At 42.8% G+C, this 17,183-nt stretch overlaps 1 protein-coding gene across 7 annotated transcripts; it reads left to right on the forward strand.

Moving 5' to 3' along the window:
* The first annotated feature begins 1,216 nt into the window (after positions 1-1,216).
* LOC123448069 lies at positions 1,217-4,660 on the forward strand. 7 transcript variants are annotated; one of them, XM_045124840.1, is made up of 5 exons: positions 1,236-1,526; positions 2,140-2,208; positions 2,316-2,358; positions 2,827-2,916; positions 4,386-4,660. In XM_045124840.1, the coding sequence occupies exons 1-4, from the start codon at positions 1,432-1,434 to the stop codon at positions 2,854-2,856; spliced, it is 237 nt and encodes a 78-aa protein (XP_044980775.1). In that variant the 5' UTR covers positions 1,236-1,431; the 3' UTR covers positions 2,857-2,916; positions 4,386-4,660. The 7 variants fall into 7 exon arrangements, 3 of the variants coding, with proteins under 3 accessions (XP_044980775.1, XP_044980773.1, XP_044980774.1); XM_045124838.1 differs by having other exon boundaries at positions 1,238-1,526; positions 2,182-2,208; positions 2,354-2,358; XR_006631603.1 differs by having other exon boundaries at positions 1,245-1,526; positions 2,100-2,208.
* The last annotated feature ends 12,523 nt before the right edge of the window (positions 4,661-17,183 follow it).

Below are 17,183 nucleotides of genomic sequence, written 5' to 3' on the forward strand. Positions count from 1 at the left end.
ACAGATGGTATCTCGCTAGCTCTTTCTGAGACCGCAAAACATAAATGCATAGCACCTTCAAAGACAAAGGGCTGAGTGAATATTGTAATTCATGGCAAAGACGATCCAGTTACAGTCATACTCAATATCAATTAAAAGCAAAGCATAGAAATGACAGAGGTGCTCTCTAATTGGTGCTTTTATAAGAAGAGGATGACTCAACAGAAACACAAATAGATAGGCCCTTCGTAGAGGGAAGCATTGATTTGGAGAGGTGCGAGAGCTCAAGCTTTGAAGACAGAGATAAATAATTTTGGGTGGCATGCTTTCATTGTCAACGCAATGACTAAGAGTTTTCACCATCTTCCACTACAAGAAAAACGGTCAATTATGACCCAAAAAATGACGATGGTTTAATTGGTCATTGATCCATGACCAAAATTCTGAAATTAGTCATGGCAAGTCGAAGAGGGTCCAAAGCCCATAACGTTATGACCTTTTGCGTCCATTAGGTCATGATCCTATTGCACAAAATGGTCATTAAGATGTGTAGAATTATTTATGATCATATTTCAGTGCTACCATGACTAAATATAAGCTCGTAAACATATGCGTGGAGGTGACTCGACGACACCTCATCAATTTTGCCTATGTGTCATGTATACAGAGAAACAATTTGTTTTATATGTATATGGATGAAGTAAATTATATTAGATAAATACCAATAAATTATAATTATTCATTTTAATATCCTAAATATATTAGAAAATACAATATAATTATCAAAATGAAATATATGAGCCTATGCTAATCTCCTAATGTGTAGACCCTATTTAGATAAATATTTTTGAAAGGTGGTATAGGGTACCTTAACTTGGTGTTTCACACAATAAAAACTTAAACATGACAATAAAAAATATGTGGATGAATTTTTCTGTAATGCTAAACACTATCATAATTAAATGAAAATTGTTTCCACCCATAACACACAACCAAAAAATATAGTTTCTTTTAAGGGGAATAATAAATATTCTACAACTCTTTTTAGGCAATCAAAAAATGCAACTAGAGACAAAAATATGGGTCCATATTTTCTAAATCCAATATCTATATGGACTTGAGCAGACCAATTAAGTGAAATGATATAATTCAATCATAAAAATGTGAATAAGATATAAAGTAAAGCCCCTTCCGCGTAATTCTAACCCTAACCCTATCTCCAGACCCATCCCCCTCGACTCCCCTCCCACCCCTCCCGCCGCCAGCCTTCCTTCCACTCACCCCTCACCAGATCCCCTCGCCCCTCGACTGCTGCAGGCCCCGAAATTAGCGTCGCCGGATCTGGCGGCTCCCTGCTCCTCCTCCCCCCGCCAATCCGGCGATCCCCCACCCACCTGATCAGCCCGCGCACCATGCAGTCCAAGCCCGGCCCCCTCCCCGCGCCGCCTCGCAATGCCGGGCCTCGCTGCCGCCGAGCAGGACGCCGCCTCGCTGGTGCGCCGCGTCGCCCGGGCCCTCAACCGCCGGATCTCCGAGGAGGACGCCCTGTGAGTCCGCCGCCCTACCACCCCCCCCCCCCCCCCCCCCCCCCCCCCTAGGTCGGTCCGGTAGACGCTCCGTTTGTACGCCTGCGGTGGTCTCTGATCTCAGTTCCGCGAAAATGGCGGTGGAAATTTCGGGCCCGTCTGGTGCCAGATGCGGCGTGGTCCGCGGAACCGGAGCAGGTCTCTGTGTGTTCGTTGGCGTGCGTTGAATGCGAGAGCAGAGATGGGAAGGGATGAGCAAGCCTGCACTTCTCCACGACCTGCGTTAGCGAGCATCACAACCAGGGGTGGTGCAGAAACAGAGATAGTTAGCTGAGTTAGAAACAAGAGATAGTTAACAGGTTATGGTTGAGGACCGGTGTTAGTCTGTTAGTATTTGGGAACTATGATCCATGGATTATTTTGTTCATAAATCGGTTCCATGTACGAATGAAATATTTATGATTTTGAATTGCTGGAAAGCTTTATGAATGTGTATGTTATATATTTTGAGCAGTGAACATACTGTACTTATATAGAAATAATAGTTTTCAGTTTTCTCTGTAACATGCATGCATATTCTGGCATGTTTTCCAGGTGGCCCATTGCTTCTGATGCATTTTTCTTCAAACTGTAGATCGATACTGATTTGTTTAACCTGGTATTCATTTGAATGCAGCAACAGTGGCATAATAGCCATGCGTTGGTCAGTAATCATCATTGATTATTTTAGTATTCCTGATTTGGAGAATGTATGATTGACTTCATTTAGCTCATGTCGTCCATCTCTTTTTGATGCATGTCGGTGTGCAGTTTTGTGCCTGATGTCCTCGCTCTATCCCTGCAATCAGTGCTGGTATGTCCCTTCTCCTATCCTCACAAAGTTCGTGGAGAATCTGTATTAATTAGGATCATCTCATTAACATATTTGGATAATCTCATCAGATTCTTTCTCACCCCGTTGTACAAAATGTGGTGACAGTTGTTGGGATAGAACCATATGATTTACTGTGATTCAGAATTAGAAAGACCCCCTTTATTCATTTTCATATAATACTACACATGATTTTATGGATGACGAGCAGATGTGGACTGGTGGCAATCCATGACTATTTGAGAACGGCGATCCTTGAATTAATCCTTAGATTTATTTTGTTCCTAAATCTATTCCACGTACAAGTGAAATATTGATGGTTTTGAATTGATGGAAAGCTTCATGCATGGATCTTTTTAATTAATAGAGCAGCGGACATACTGTGCTTATATAGAAAATATATTTGTTAGCTTTCTCTATAACAGGCACGCAAATTTCCCAAATTTTCAGGCGGTCCATCCGGCCACCTCCTCCGAATAACATGAAGTGCGGGTGTGATTCCATGTTCTTCTTCTGTACATTTTCAGTAGGCAACAAAAGGTTAGAACTTCTTCTGTTAGGCCCTAGTTGGTGTGATGTTTTGATGGTCATATTTGTTCGCTCTTTTACTTACCAGCCACCTCCCCGGATTGAATGTCATTGGGTCAGGATACATGAATGGATCGTAGTTTATCTCCCTCGTGTAAACATAGATTCTCCACCCTTTTGGAATGACATACCCTTGAAGAAATCAATAAGACTGCTTTAGTACTAACTTAACATTTTCCTAGAAAATGCTAAATTGGTGGTAGGATTAATTTCCAAGCATATCTCACCATTCATTTCTACTTCCTGAGTTGTTTTCCTCAGGAGCCCATTGACGACTGTAGCTAATCTTAGTGTATCAAAGATGACCTGCACAAAAGTATCCATCAGTTTATTACGATCTTGTTTATACTGAATTCCTACTCCGTTTTACTTTTAGCTCCTACTTACAGCTCGAGTGAAGGCCATTGACTTAAAATCTTCATAGCTGATGGCTTCCTCCAGCGATTTCCCCTTTCTGATATCAAGATGCTCTCTCTGCGTTTAGAAGTGAGAATGTCATCAATAAATTAAAGAAACACATGGACTTTTCTCTGGATTCAAAATTGATTCGCAGACAGAAACACACGGATTTTTCTCTGGAATCAAAATCAATTTGCAAAGTATGTCTGTACTACGTACCCTGAGTTCTTCGAGAGTTTGCGGGTGGTCTGACAAGTACTTGATGGCCATCATAGAAGTCGTTGACATGGTTTCGTATCCAGAGCATGAGGGCGATGAGCAAGTCAATGATCTGCTCGTCACTTAGCTTTTCCCTGGTCATCTGCTCTATCATGGACACAAGTTTCTTCCTTGCCTGAAAGCCTTGGTAGTAGCTGGTCCCTGGAAGCCTTGGTAGTAGCTGGTCCCTGTACCAAATGTAGTAATTCCAAAACAATGCAGTAAATAGTGACTTGGGTAGTAAACAATGTATTCCAAAATCTGTGCAATTTTGTGCTTATTTTACTATTAGTTTGGACTGTTTTACTAGGGGGTGTAGCTATTTTAAACCTACCGTGTATATATGGGATCTAGCCAGTACCGGGTGAAGTTACATCCATGTGTTCAAACCTTTTTTCTACTACCGGTTGAAGTTACACCAACGTACATATTTTCCATACAGATTAGGTAGTATCTAACATACTGCAGAGTATGCATCTATACTATGTAGCTTATAAGGCTACTTAGGTAGTATACATGCTACATTGTTTGCTGGTTTATGCAAGGTTCATAGGTTTTAGCGAATTTTTAGAATTCATATTATACATAAAAAGGGGTATGGTAAAATAATTATATATATATATATACAATACTTTTTATGACCTCATAAGTCATAACTAGATGAATGAGAAAACAATTTTCTACTGTTTTATAATTGGTTATCGTGCGTACAATTTTACTAGTTTCCTTGGTCGGAAAGCCTTACCATCATTATCTTCTTGCAGACGGCAATGGCAAGAGCATATTGTGCAGAGAAAGAGGATGAGAAGAAACTTGGGGTTCTCATCCAATCTTTGTGGAACTCTCTTTATGTGCGATTGTGCACTTGTTGGGTCCTTTTTCTGTGTACTTGTACTTATAGTAGTATTCTATTGTGCACATGTAAAATTATTTTGATGTGTCCTTGTTAGGCGTTGAACCTTAATGCGTGGAGTCGATGGATGATGTATTGTATTTAATGAGATATGTTACTGAAATGAAATAGACATTTTATTTGCAATCTTTTATTCTGTTGTACTTATTTTTAATGGGTCTATCGTGAGATATGTGTGCTTTTAGCAAAAAAATGCTTCAACCCAAACAAAACAAACATTTTCTAGACAGGGATCTAAAATTTATGATGATTTCATTTGGTCACTAGTAATGCCACATCAGCTTGGCCACGTCAGATCCTACGTGGCTCACACAAATGGGTAATGTCAGATCCTACGTGGCTCACACAAATGGGTAATGACCAAACCAAAATTTTGGTCGATAGAGAGCTAAGACCAAAATTTTAGAAAGGTCATGTTTGTTCATTATTGACGGCCAACTGTTGACCTTATAAATTTGGTCAAAAAAGGTCAATAAACGATAACAATGACGAATCAATGACCAATATAGGAAGTCGTAATTGACCTTATTTCTTCTAGTGTTCCATGCTACACATACTATAGGCGGTTCCCAAACAGAAAAGTAAAGTTTTGACTCCCCCGATCAATCACACTCCACGACTAGCCGAATACTCGGGTGCCGTCCATACCAACAACAATTGGGGGGAGTTTTGTTTGCAATTATCTTTTCGATTTGAGCATGGAACTGGGCATTCCAATTACCGGCCCCTTTCTCGTGAGTGATAGTGAATAAACACATATCGAGGATAATACGCCTAGCATGGAAGATAATGATCGCCCCTTGTCACCACATGAGCGGTTCGGACATGCAAAACATATTATTTCTCGAAGGTTTAGAGAGTGGCACTTGCGGATTTACTTGGAACGACACGTAGATACCCCATATAGGTAGGTATGGTGGACTCATATGGAACAATTTGAGTTTATGGAAGTGGATGCACAAGCAGTATTCCCGCTTAGTACAAGTGAAGGCTAGCAAAAGACTGGGAAGCGACCAACTAGAGAGCGACAACAGTCATCAAAATGCATTGAAATTAACCAACATTGAGTGCAAGCATGAGTAGAACATAAATCACCATAAATATGAATATCATAGAGGCTATGTTGATTTTGTTTCAACTACATGCGTAAACATACGCCAAGTCAAGCCACTTGAATCATTCAAAGGAGGATACCATCCTATCATACTACATCATAATCATTTCAAAATGCATGTTGGCATCCAAGACAAACCATTATAAGCTCCTAGCTAATTAAGCATGGCATCAGAAACTATGATCTCTAAGTCATCATTGGAAACATGTCTCTCTTACAACAAAGCTGAATTAGGAACGATGAGCTAGTCATATTTACAAAAACAAAATAGATCGAGTTCATACCAGCTTTTCGAGGCTCAGTCACTTCATCATATATCGTCATTATTGCCTTTCACTTGTACGACCGAATGATGTGAACAATAATAAGAGGCTCGTGCATTGGACTACGCTGGAATCTGCAAGCAAACACAAAGGAGAAGACAAAGTAATATGACTCTTTGACAGATAAACAGATATGCATGCGAGAGCCACTAAACATTGTAACCATGGTCTTCTACCTTGACCCAAAGAAAAAGAAAACTATTCACACAAGAAAGCTCCCAACAAGAAAAAGAAGAACGAGAAATCTTTTTGGGTTTTCTCAAACTAGACAAGCACACGAGAAGAAAACGAGAAAAAGAAATAAACTAGCATGGATGATACAGTGGCAAGGTTTGAACACCGACTATCAAAGTGAAAGCGTAAGCATGAATATAAAGTCGGTGAGAAACACGTACTCCCCCAAGCTTAGGCTTTTGGCCTAAGTTGGTCTACTCCCATGGATGGTCCGGGAGATACCCAAAATAATAACGGGGGTTGTACGGGAGAGCTGCTGCTACAGCCTGAATAGCTGCCTCACGGAGGCGAGCAGCCTTTGCCTCCCTCTCATACTCCTCTGTCTCTCCTCTGGTTTTGTAATATCTCCGTTTTACCTGAAAGTCAAAGAAGGCAGGAGCAGGAAGGGTAATATGGAAAACACGTTGTCGGTTAAATATTAACCGGTATAGGAGGGATTAATTATCCCTCTCAAGGAACTGATAGCGTGTCATAGCGGCGCGATCAAGGAAAGTTGTATTGAGCGAGGGATCTCCTTCGCGGATGGGTACTCCAAGAAAATTTGCTATGCGAGTGGCATAGATCCCACCAAAGAAATCCCCTTCATTAGCATTATTATTTAGCCTCCTTGCTATTATAGCTCCCATGTTGAAACTTCTATCACCCGTTACTGCGCTCTTAAGAATACTAAGGTCAGGTGCGCAGAGGTGACAATGCTCGATCTTGCCGTTAATGCATCTACCGATGAAGAGGGCAAAGTAATGCAAGGCAGGAAAATGAATGCTCCCCATGGTAGCCTGCATAATATCTCTAGTTTCTCCAACAGTTATACTAGAGAAAAAAATCTCTAATCGAAGATTTAGGAGGATCATTGAGACTACCCCAATCAGGTATCTTGCAAATTCTATTGAAATCCTCTAAATACAAGGTATACGATTTGTCATAGAGATCAAACAGTACATGTGTGTCACGGCCAACTGAAAATTTGAATCTACGAACAAAAGAGGCAGTGAGAGTAGTGTACTGTTCACATTTATCAGAGATGAATTCTTCAAGTCCAACGTTGTGAACAAGTGTATCAAACTTGTCTTTAAAACCTACATCAATCATGAATTCATCAGAAGGCCATTCACATGGTTGTACCTGTGCGTTCCTCGGTTGGTAAGGATCGGGCTCCCGAATCGCGAGACGGGGACCCCTCTTGCTTGAGGAACCACCATGATAGTTTCTTCGAAACATCTTCCTTTTCTGAAAAAAATAGTAACTCAAAGAAAAAGTGAACAAGGCTCAACGAAACTCATAGAAACTACTCCGACAAGTGCCTACAGGCCATATCACGCATCAAAACTACTTGGGACCAGCTAAAATTAGCATGCAAAGCTCAATAACGGGGTCACCAAGGCAGCAAAATACGCAACGAATAAGGCACTAGAGCAAAAACTAATTGGACCAATGGAGGAGTCACATACCAAGGAGCAATTTCCCCAAAACAGTTTAATAAATGGGGCTTTGCACAAGGAGATCGAAAATCGCAGCAAGAAGAGCAAGAACACGGGTTTGAGTTGCGAAATGATTTTTTCTGGAGGTAGGAGAAGGAGATGGGAGCTGGAATAAGTGGAGGCGGGACACGTGGGCCCCACAAGCCTGGTAGGCGCGGCCAGGGGGTGCCCGCGCCTCCAGGGCTTGTGGCCCACTGGTGCATCCCCCTGACTAACTCTCCGTCTCAGAATTTTTCAAAAATTCCAGAAAAAATCATACTTGATTTTCAGGACATTCGGAGAACTTTTATTTTTGAGACACTTTTCTACGGGACGCAAAAAGCAGAAAACAGGGAAAACTAAAGCTAAATCTATCATTTTTCTTCTAAGCTACCGAAGGTGAAAGTTTGGAACAAAGGGCTGTGACTCTTAGATTCATCCATCCCATGGTCATCAAAAGAAATCCGTCAATGAGGTTGATCAAGTCTCCTTGACAAACTTTTTCGAATCGCGTAAAAACGGAGAATTTTCGAATAGTCACTAGGTTACCTCAATGGGGATGTGCATATCCCCAATAAGCAAACCATACTTCATCTTAACAGTGGGTATAGGGCATTCAAAGATCCCAATAAGAATCGATGAAGTTTTTTCAATGGCATTGATGCAATGTATTCGATATTGTTTCTTCGGAAAGTGCATCGTATGCTCATTACCATTGACATGGAAAGTGGCATTGCCTTTGTTGCAATCAATAACAACCGCTGCACTGTTTAAAAAGGGTCTTCCAAGGATGACTGCCATGGCATCATCCTCGGGAATATCCAGAATAACAAAGTCTGTTAATATAGTGACGTTAGCAACCACAATAGGCACATCCTCGCAAATGCCGATAGGGAAAGCAGTTGATTTGTCGGCCATTTGCAGAGAGATTTCAGTGGGTGTCAACTTATCCAGTTCAAGTCTACGATAAAGAGAGAGAGGCATAACACTAACACCAGCTCCAAGATCGCATAAAGCAGTTCTAACGTAGTTGCCTTTAATGGAGCAAGGTATAGTGGGCACTCCGGGATCACCTAGTTTCTTAGGAGTTCCACCCTTGAAGGTATAATTAGCGAGCATGGTGGAAATCTCAACCTCAGGTATCCTCCTCTTATTAGTCACAATATCCTTCATGTACTTAGCATACGGAGACATTTTGAGCATATCTGTCAAACGCATTTGCAGAAAGACAGGTCTAATCATTTCAACAAATCGCTCAAAATCCTCATCATCCTTTTTTTGGATGGTTTGGGAGGAAAGGGCATGGGTTTCTGAACCCATGGTTCCTTTTCTTTGTCATGCTTCCTAGCAATGAAGTCGTTCTTATCGTGTCTCCTATTCTTAGGTTGTGGGTTATCAAGATCAACAAGTTCAATTTCCACATCCTTATCATTGCTAGGTTGAGCATCAACATGAACATCACTATCGATATTATCATTAGGCTCATGTTCATCACCAGATTGTGTTTCTGCATCAGAAACGGAGATATCGTTTGGATTCTCAGGTGTAACAGTAACATGGTTGCTAGCGTGTAGGTTCCTATCATCTTTCTTCTTCTTCCTAGGATGACTAGGTGCATCAGTCCTAACTCCTTGAGAATCTTGTTCAATTCTCTTAGGATGACCCTCAGGATACAAAGGTTCCCGGGTCATTCTACCGCCTCTAGTGACGACTCTAACAGAATTGTCATTCAACTCATTGAGCAAGTCATTCTGAGACTTAAGTACTTGTTCTACCTGAGTAGTAACCATAGAGGCATGTTTACTCAAGAGCTAAAGATCATTGAAATTTCTGTCCACACAAGCACTTAAATGACTAAGCATACGAGCATTCTGTTCCAATTATCTGCTAACATAACCATTGAAACTTTGTTGTTTGGCAACAAAGTTATCAAATTCATTCAGGCATAAGCTAGCAGGTTTATCAAAAGGAATATCACTCTCATTGAATCTACGAAGAGACTTTACCTCTACTACCTGTATCGGGTTATCAAGACCATAGATCTCTTCGATAGGTGGTAGATTTTTGACATCTTCAGATTTAATGCCTTTCTCTTTCTTAGATTTTTTAGCTTCTTGCATATCTTCAGGACTGAGGAATAGGATACCTCTTTTCTTGGGAGTTGGCTTTGGAGGTGGTTCGGGAATAGTCCAAGCATTCTCATTGCACAAGATATTATTCAATAGGATCTCAGCTTGTTCTATAGTTCGTTCCCTAAAACCACACCCGGCACAACTATCTAGGTGGTCCTTAGAAGCATCGGTTAGTCCATTATAGAAGATATCAAGTATTTCATTCTTCTCAAGAGGGTGATCAGGCAAAGCATTCAGTAGCTGGACGAGCCTCCCCCAAGCTTGTGGGAGACTCTCTTCTTCAACTTGCGCAAAGTTGTATATTTCCTGCAAGACAGCTTGCTTCTTATGGGCAGGGAAAAAATTCAGAGAAGTAGTAGATCATATCCTGGGGACTACGCACACAACCAGGAGCAAGAGAAGTGAACCAAGTCTTAGCACCATCCTTTAGCGAGAAAGGAAACAACTTAAGGATATAGTAGTGGCAGATCTTTTCCTCACTCATGAATAGGGTGGCTATATCGTGTAGTTAGGTAAGATGTGCTACAACCGTTTCAGACTCATAACCGTGAAAAGGATCAGATTCGACGAAAGTGATTAACTCAGGGTCGACAGAGAATTCATAATCCTTATCGGTCACAAAGATAGGCGAAGTAGCAAACTTCGGGTCGTATTTCATCCTAGCATTCCGAGATTTTTCTTTCCACTTACGGAGTAACTTCCCAACATCATAGCTATCCTTACAAGCAAGAAAGTCCTCAGCTATCTCTCCCTCCATAACATAACCCTCAGGCATATCAGGCAATTCATATCTAGGGGAGCTAGTTCTAACAGGCGAAATAGGAGGTTCTACTTCAATAATCTCAGCAGTTTCAGAAGTATCATCACATCTATCAGCAACTCTAGCAATTTGTGCATCAAGGAATGCACCTAGTGGCAAAGCAATATCAAGCATAGCATCATCACAAGCATCATGGACAACAGAAGTACATCATCAAGCACAGGTGACACATCAAAATTTCTAGCAGGAGGTGGTGTCGCAAACTTACTCATAACTGAAGGTGAATCAAGTACAGAGCTAGATAGCATTTCCTTACTCGTCCTCGTAGTTGAGGGCAAGACTTTAGTTTTTGGATATTTTGGATTCCTCATAGTGATCAAGTGACATAAATCCCAAGTGACTCAGAGAATAGAGCTATGCCTCCCCGGCAACGGCGCTAGAAAATAGTCTTGATAACCCACAAGTATAGGGGATCGCAACAGTTTTCGAGGGTAGAGTATTCAACCCAAATTTGTTGAATCGACACAAGGGGAAGCCAAAGAATATTCTCGAGTATTAGCAATTGAGTTGTCAATTCAACCACACCTGAAAGACTTAGTATCTGCAGCAAAGTATCAGTAGCAGAGTAGTGTGATAGCAACAGTAGCAACAGTAACAGTAGCAGTAGCGGCAGAGTAACAGTAGCAGCAGTGACATCAATAGCGGCAAAGTGACAGTAGCAGCAGTAGCGGCAAAGTAACGTAGCAAGGACCAGTAGGAAAAACTCGTAGGCATTGGATTGGTGATGGATGATTATGCCGGATGATATTCATCATGCAACAGTTATAACACGGAGAGATATGTAACTAGCTCCAATTCGTCAATGTAATGTAGGCATGTATTCCCTATGTAGTCATACGTGCTTAGGGAAAAGAACTTGCATGACATCTATTGTCCATCCCTCCCGTGGCAGCGGGGTCCTAATGAAAACTACGGGATATTAAGGTTCTCCTTTTAATAGAGAACCGGAACAACGCATTAGCGCTTAGTGAATACATGAACTCCTCATACTATGGTCATCTCCAGGAGTGGTTCCGGCTATTGTCACTCCGGGGTTGCCGTGTCATAACACATAGTAGGTGACTACAACTTGCAAGATAGGATCAAGAACACACATATATTGACGAGAACATAATAGGTTCAGATCTGAAATCATGGCACTCGGGCCCTAGTGACAAGCATTAAGCATGGCAAAGTAGTAGCAACATTAATCTCAGAACATAGTGGATACTAGGGATCAATCCCCCTCAAAACTAACTCGATTACATGATAGATCTCATCCAACCCATCACCGTCCAGCAAGCCTACGATGAGATTACTCACGAATGGTCAAGACCATCATGGAATTGGCGATGAAGGAAGGTTGGTGATGACGATGGAGACGATCTCCCCTCTCCGGAGCCCAGAACGGACTCCAGATCTGCCCTCCAGAGGAAGAACAGGTGGTGGCGGCGCCTCCGTATCGTAAAACGCGATGAACTCTTCTCCTTGATTTTTTTTCCGGGCGAAAGGGACTAAATAGAGCTGGAATTGGAGGCGGTGGAGTTCCGTGGGCCGCACAAGCCTGCTAGGCGCGGCTAGGGGGGCCGCGCCTGGTGGGCTTGTGGGCTCCACGCTCCACTTCTCCGGTTGATTCTTGCGCCAACATTTTTTATATATTCCACAAAAAATCCTCGTAAATTTACAGGTCATTCCGAGAACTTTTATTTCTGCAAAAAAAAAACACCATTGCAATTCTGCTGAAAACAGCGTTAGTCCGGGTTAGTTCCATTCAAATCATGCAAATTAGAGTCCAAAACAAGGGCAAAAGAGTTTGGAAAAGTAGATACGATGGAGACGTATCAATAGGCAACACACTATCCCTAGTAAGCCTTTAGTTGACTAGGTCGTTGATCAAAGATGGTTAAGGTTTCCTAGCCACATACAAGGGTTCCCACTTGATAATGGGATCACATCATTAGGAGAATGATGTGATGGACAAGATCCAAACTACGAACGTAGCATGTGATCGTGTCATTTTATTGCTACTGTTTTTCTGCATTTCAAGTATATGTTCCTATGACCATGAGATCATGTAACTCAATGACGCCGGAACAATACCTTGTATGTATCAAATGTCACAACGTAATTGGATGACTATAAAGGTGTTTTACACGTATCTCCGAAGGTGTCTGTTGAGTTAGCATGGATAAGGACTGGGATTTGTCACTCCGTATGACGGAGAGGTATCTCAGGGCCCACTCGGTAATACAACATCACAACAAGCCTTGCAAGCAATGTGACTAAAGAGTTAGCCACGTGATTTTGTATTGTGGAACGAGTAAAGAGACTTTCCGGTAATGAGATTCAAATACGTATAGAGATACCGACGATCGAATCTCGAACAAGTAACATACTGAAGGACAAAGAGAATGATATACATGATTAATTGAATCCTTGACATGGAGGTTCAACCGATAAATATATTCATAGAATATGTAGGAGTCAATATGTACATCCAGGTCCAGCTATTGTTTATTGACCTAAAAGTGTCTCAGTCATGTCTACATAGTTCTCGAACCCACAGGGTCTCCACACTTAAGGTTCGGTGACGTTTCAGTATAGTTGAATTATGTATGTTGGTAACTGAATGTTGTTCGGAATCCCGTATGAGATCCCGTTCACGAGGACTTCCAGAATGGTCCAGAGACGAAGATTGATATATAGGTAGGGTCTATTTGGCTTCCGGTAAGATTTCAGGCATTACCCGTAAAGTATCGGGAGTGACGAATGGGTTCCGGGGTTCCATCGGGAGGGGCCACCCACCCAGAGGGGGCCAAATAGGCCTAAGGGTGGCGCACCAACCCGTGGTGGGCTAGGCAGCCATCCCAAGTGGGCCTATTCAGCAGAAGTGCAAAAGGGGAAGGGGTCCACCAAGAAGGAGAGTCCACCTCCGCCAATCCGAATTGCAGGAGGAGTCCTCCTCCTCCTTTGTGCGCCGGCCGAACCCTAGGGATTTTCTCTTCAGCACCACCCCTCCCTCCCACCTATATATAGTGGAGGTGAGAGATGTTGGAAATATGCCCTAGAGGCAATAATAAAATAGTTATTATCATATTTCATGTTTCAAGATAATCGTTTATTATCCATGCTATAATTGTATTGAATGGAAACATAAATGCATGTGTCGATATATAGACAAAACAATGTCCCTAGTGAGCCTCTAGTTGACTAGCTTGTTGATCAAGGATGGTTAAGGTTTCATAGCCATAGACAAGTGTTGTCACTTGATGAGAGGACCACATTATTAGGATAATGATGTGACGGACAAAACCCAAACTATAAACGTAGCATATGATCGTGTCATTTTGTTGTTATTGTTTTCTGCATGTCAAGTATACATTCCTATGTCCATGAGATCATATAACTCACTGACACCGGAGGAATACCTTGTGTGTATCAAACGTCACAACGTTACTGGGTGACTATAAAGGTGCTCTACAGGTATCTACGAAGGTGTCCATTGAGTTAGCATGGATCGACATTGGGATTTGTCACTCCATGTGACGGAGAGGTATCTCGGGGCCCACTCGGTAATACAACATCACAAACAAGCCTTGCAAGCAATGTGACTAAAGATTTAGCCACAGAATCTTGTATTGCGGAATGAGTAACGAATTGAAATAGGTATGTCGATACCGACGATCGAATATCGGGCAAGTAACATACAAAACGACAAAGGGAATGATATACGGGATTGTGTGAATCCTTGACATAGAGGTTCAACCGATAAGATCTTCGTAGAATATGTAGGATCCAATATGGATGTCCACGTCCCTCTATTTGATATTGACCAAAGAGTGTCTTGGTCATGTCTGCATAGTTCTTGAACCCGCAGGGTGTGCACACTGAAGGTTCGATGACATTTCGGTATAGTTGAGTTATAGGTGTTGGTGACCAAAGGTTGTTAGGAGTCCCGGATGAGATCATGGATGTCACGAGGAGCTCCAGAATGGTCCAGAGGTAAAGATTGATATATAGAAAGTCATGTTTTGGTCACCGGAAAGGTTTCGGGCTCATCGATAGTGTACCGCGAGTGCCTGGAGGGTGCCAGGGGACCACCGGGAGGGGTGTGACGACCCTAGGGCTTCAAGGGCGAAGAGAGGAGGCAAACCAGCCCCTGGTGGGCTGGCCTAAGCCACCTCTAAGAGCCCATGTGGCTGGATTAGGAGATAAGGGAAAAAATACAAAAGGTGGGAAAGGTTTCCATGTGGAAGGGGAATCCTACTACGAGTATGATTGGAGGAGGACTCCTCCTCTCCTACCACGTTGGCCGAGCCAAAGGGGCATCCCTAGGGATGGCGACCTCCGTCCTCTCCTCCTATATATACTAGAGCTTTTGAGGGTTTTTGAGATTCAACAATTAGCCACGTGCTACCCTCTCTCTAGATTTGTTTCTCCTCTAGTCTAGTTTTCAACGGTGCTTAGGTAAATCCATGCTGGACTAGCCACACCACCATGGCCGTCACGCCGTTGCGCTGCCGAAGAACTCATCTACCTCTCTGCCCGCTCTTGCTGGATCAAGAAGGCAGAGATCATCGTGGAGTTGTACGTGTGCTGAACGCGGAGGTGCCGTCCGTTCGACGCTAGATCGAGACAGATCGTGGGACGACGGTGATTTGGATCGCAAAGACGTTCCACTACATCAACCGCGTTTCTCAATGCTTCCCACTTAGCGATATAAAAGGGTATGTGGATCTTATATCCCTCTCGTAGATGATCATCACCATGATAGGTCTTCGTGTGCGTAGGAAAAAATTTGTTTCCCATGCGACGGTCCCCAACAAGAGAGGCTAGCCGCACCTCAAGCCATGGCGCAGCCCTTCTCCCTCCACTACTTCGTGACACCTCGTAGGTTATTCAGGTACTACACGACGTAGCAGGGCTGAATTAGCTCTACCGTCATCACCGTCACGCCGTCGTGATGTGGGAGAATTCAGATACCTCTTCGTCTCTCTTGCTGGATCAAGAAGGTGGAGATCATCATCGAGCTGCACATGTGCTAAACGCGGAGGTGTCGTCCGTTCGACACTAGATCGTGATTGGATCGCGGGATGGCTTGCGATTTGGACCGCGAAGACGTTTGACTACATCAACCGCGTTTCTTAACGCTTCCCCCTTAGCAATCTACAAGGGTATGTGGATCCGATCTTTCCTCTTGTAGATGGTCATCACGATGAATAGATTGTATGTGTGTGTAGGATTTTTTTTGTTTCCCGTGCAACATTCCTCAACATTTACTACTCCGCCCACGCTCGCTGGATCGAGTAGGCGGTGACGTCATGGAGTTACATGTGTGCTGGACGCGGAAGTGTCGTCTGTTTGATGCTTAATCAGGACGGATCGTGAAGACGTATGACTATATCAACCGCATTACAAACACTTCCGCTTAACGGTCTACAAGGGTACGTAGACACACTCTCCGTCTCGTTGCAATGCATCTCCATGGATAGAACTTGCGTGTGCATAGGAATTTTTTTATTTCCCATGCAACATTATGTAGGAACCGAAGTATGTTTACAGGGTGGTGATTAGACTACTTGACCAAATAAAAACTTAGCCTTTTCCCAATTTTAGTTGTGGGCTAGTTTTAGCAATTTGTGAATAGTAAAGTGCACCCTACACATGCATATCTAAGAGTATAGCAGCGGAAAGTAATGACATGCAAATGTAAGTAGAGGGTAGGGAAAGGAAGATCAAACGCAAAGGTTGGCACAATGATATTTTGTGTGGTTCCGATAGGTGGTGCTATCGCACGTCCACGTTAGTGGAGACTTCAACCCACGGAGGTTAATAGTTGCGAGAGTCCACGGAGGGCTCCACCCACAAGAGGTCCAGAAGAAGCGGTCTTGTCTATTCCACCATGGCTTACGTCCACACATGACTATCCTCACTCGGGGTAGATCTTCACGAAGTAGGTGATCTCCTTGTCGTTACAAACTTCTTGGTTCAACTCCACAACACGAAGTAGGAGGATCCCAAGAGACACCTAACCAATCTAGGAGGCACCACCCTCCAAAAGGTAATATATGTGGTAGTACGATGAACTCCTTGCTCTTCTGCTTTAAAAGATAGTCTCCTCAGCACTCAATCCTTCTCTCACAAATTTGGCTTGCGTAGCAGAGATTGATTGGGTATAAAGCAACTTGGGGAGGCTAGAGATCAAGTTTCAAATGGATGGATTGGAATATCTTGATCTCAACACATGAGTAGGTAGCTCTCTCTCAGAAAAATTGATATGGCAAGTGTGTGTGCGTGTTTTGAGTGCTTCCTCTACGAATGAGAGGTGGTGGAGGGGTATATATAGGCATCTCGCAAAATACAACCGTTACAAGATTATTGCTCAACTCGGTGACACCGAAATGAATCTCGGTGGTATCGAGTTACAGTAAATGTGGCAATTTTTGTATTCTCGGTGAGACCAATATATGAATCTCGGTGGTACCGATATGGTGACCTAGGGAAGTTTTCAAATCTTGGTGGTACCGATCCCGAACTCAGAAATTCTGATTCTTGAAATGGAGATACCACAAAGTTGGTCACTTACTTTC

The sequence above is a fragment of the Hordeum vulgare genome, chromosome 4H (assembly GCF_904849725.1).
Source record: "Hordeum vulgare subsp. vulgare chromosome 4H, MorexV3_pseudomolecules_assembly, whole genome shotgun sequence".
Lineage (NCBI taxonomy): Eukaryota > Viridiplantae > Streptophyta > Magnoliopsida > Poales > Poaceae > Hordeum > Hordeum vulgare.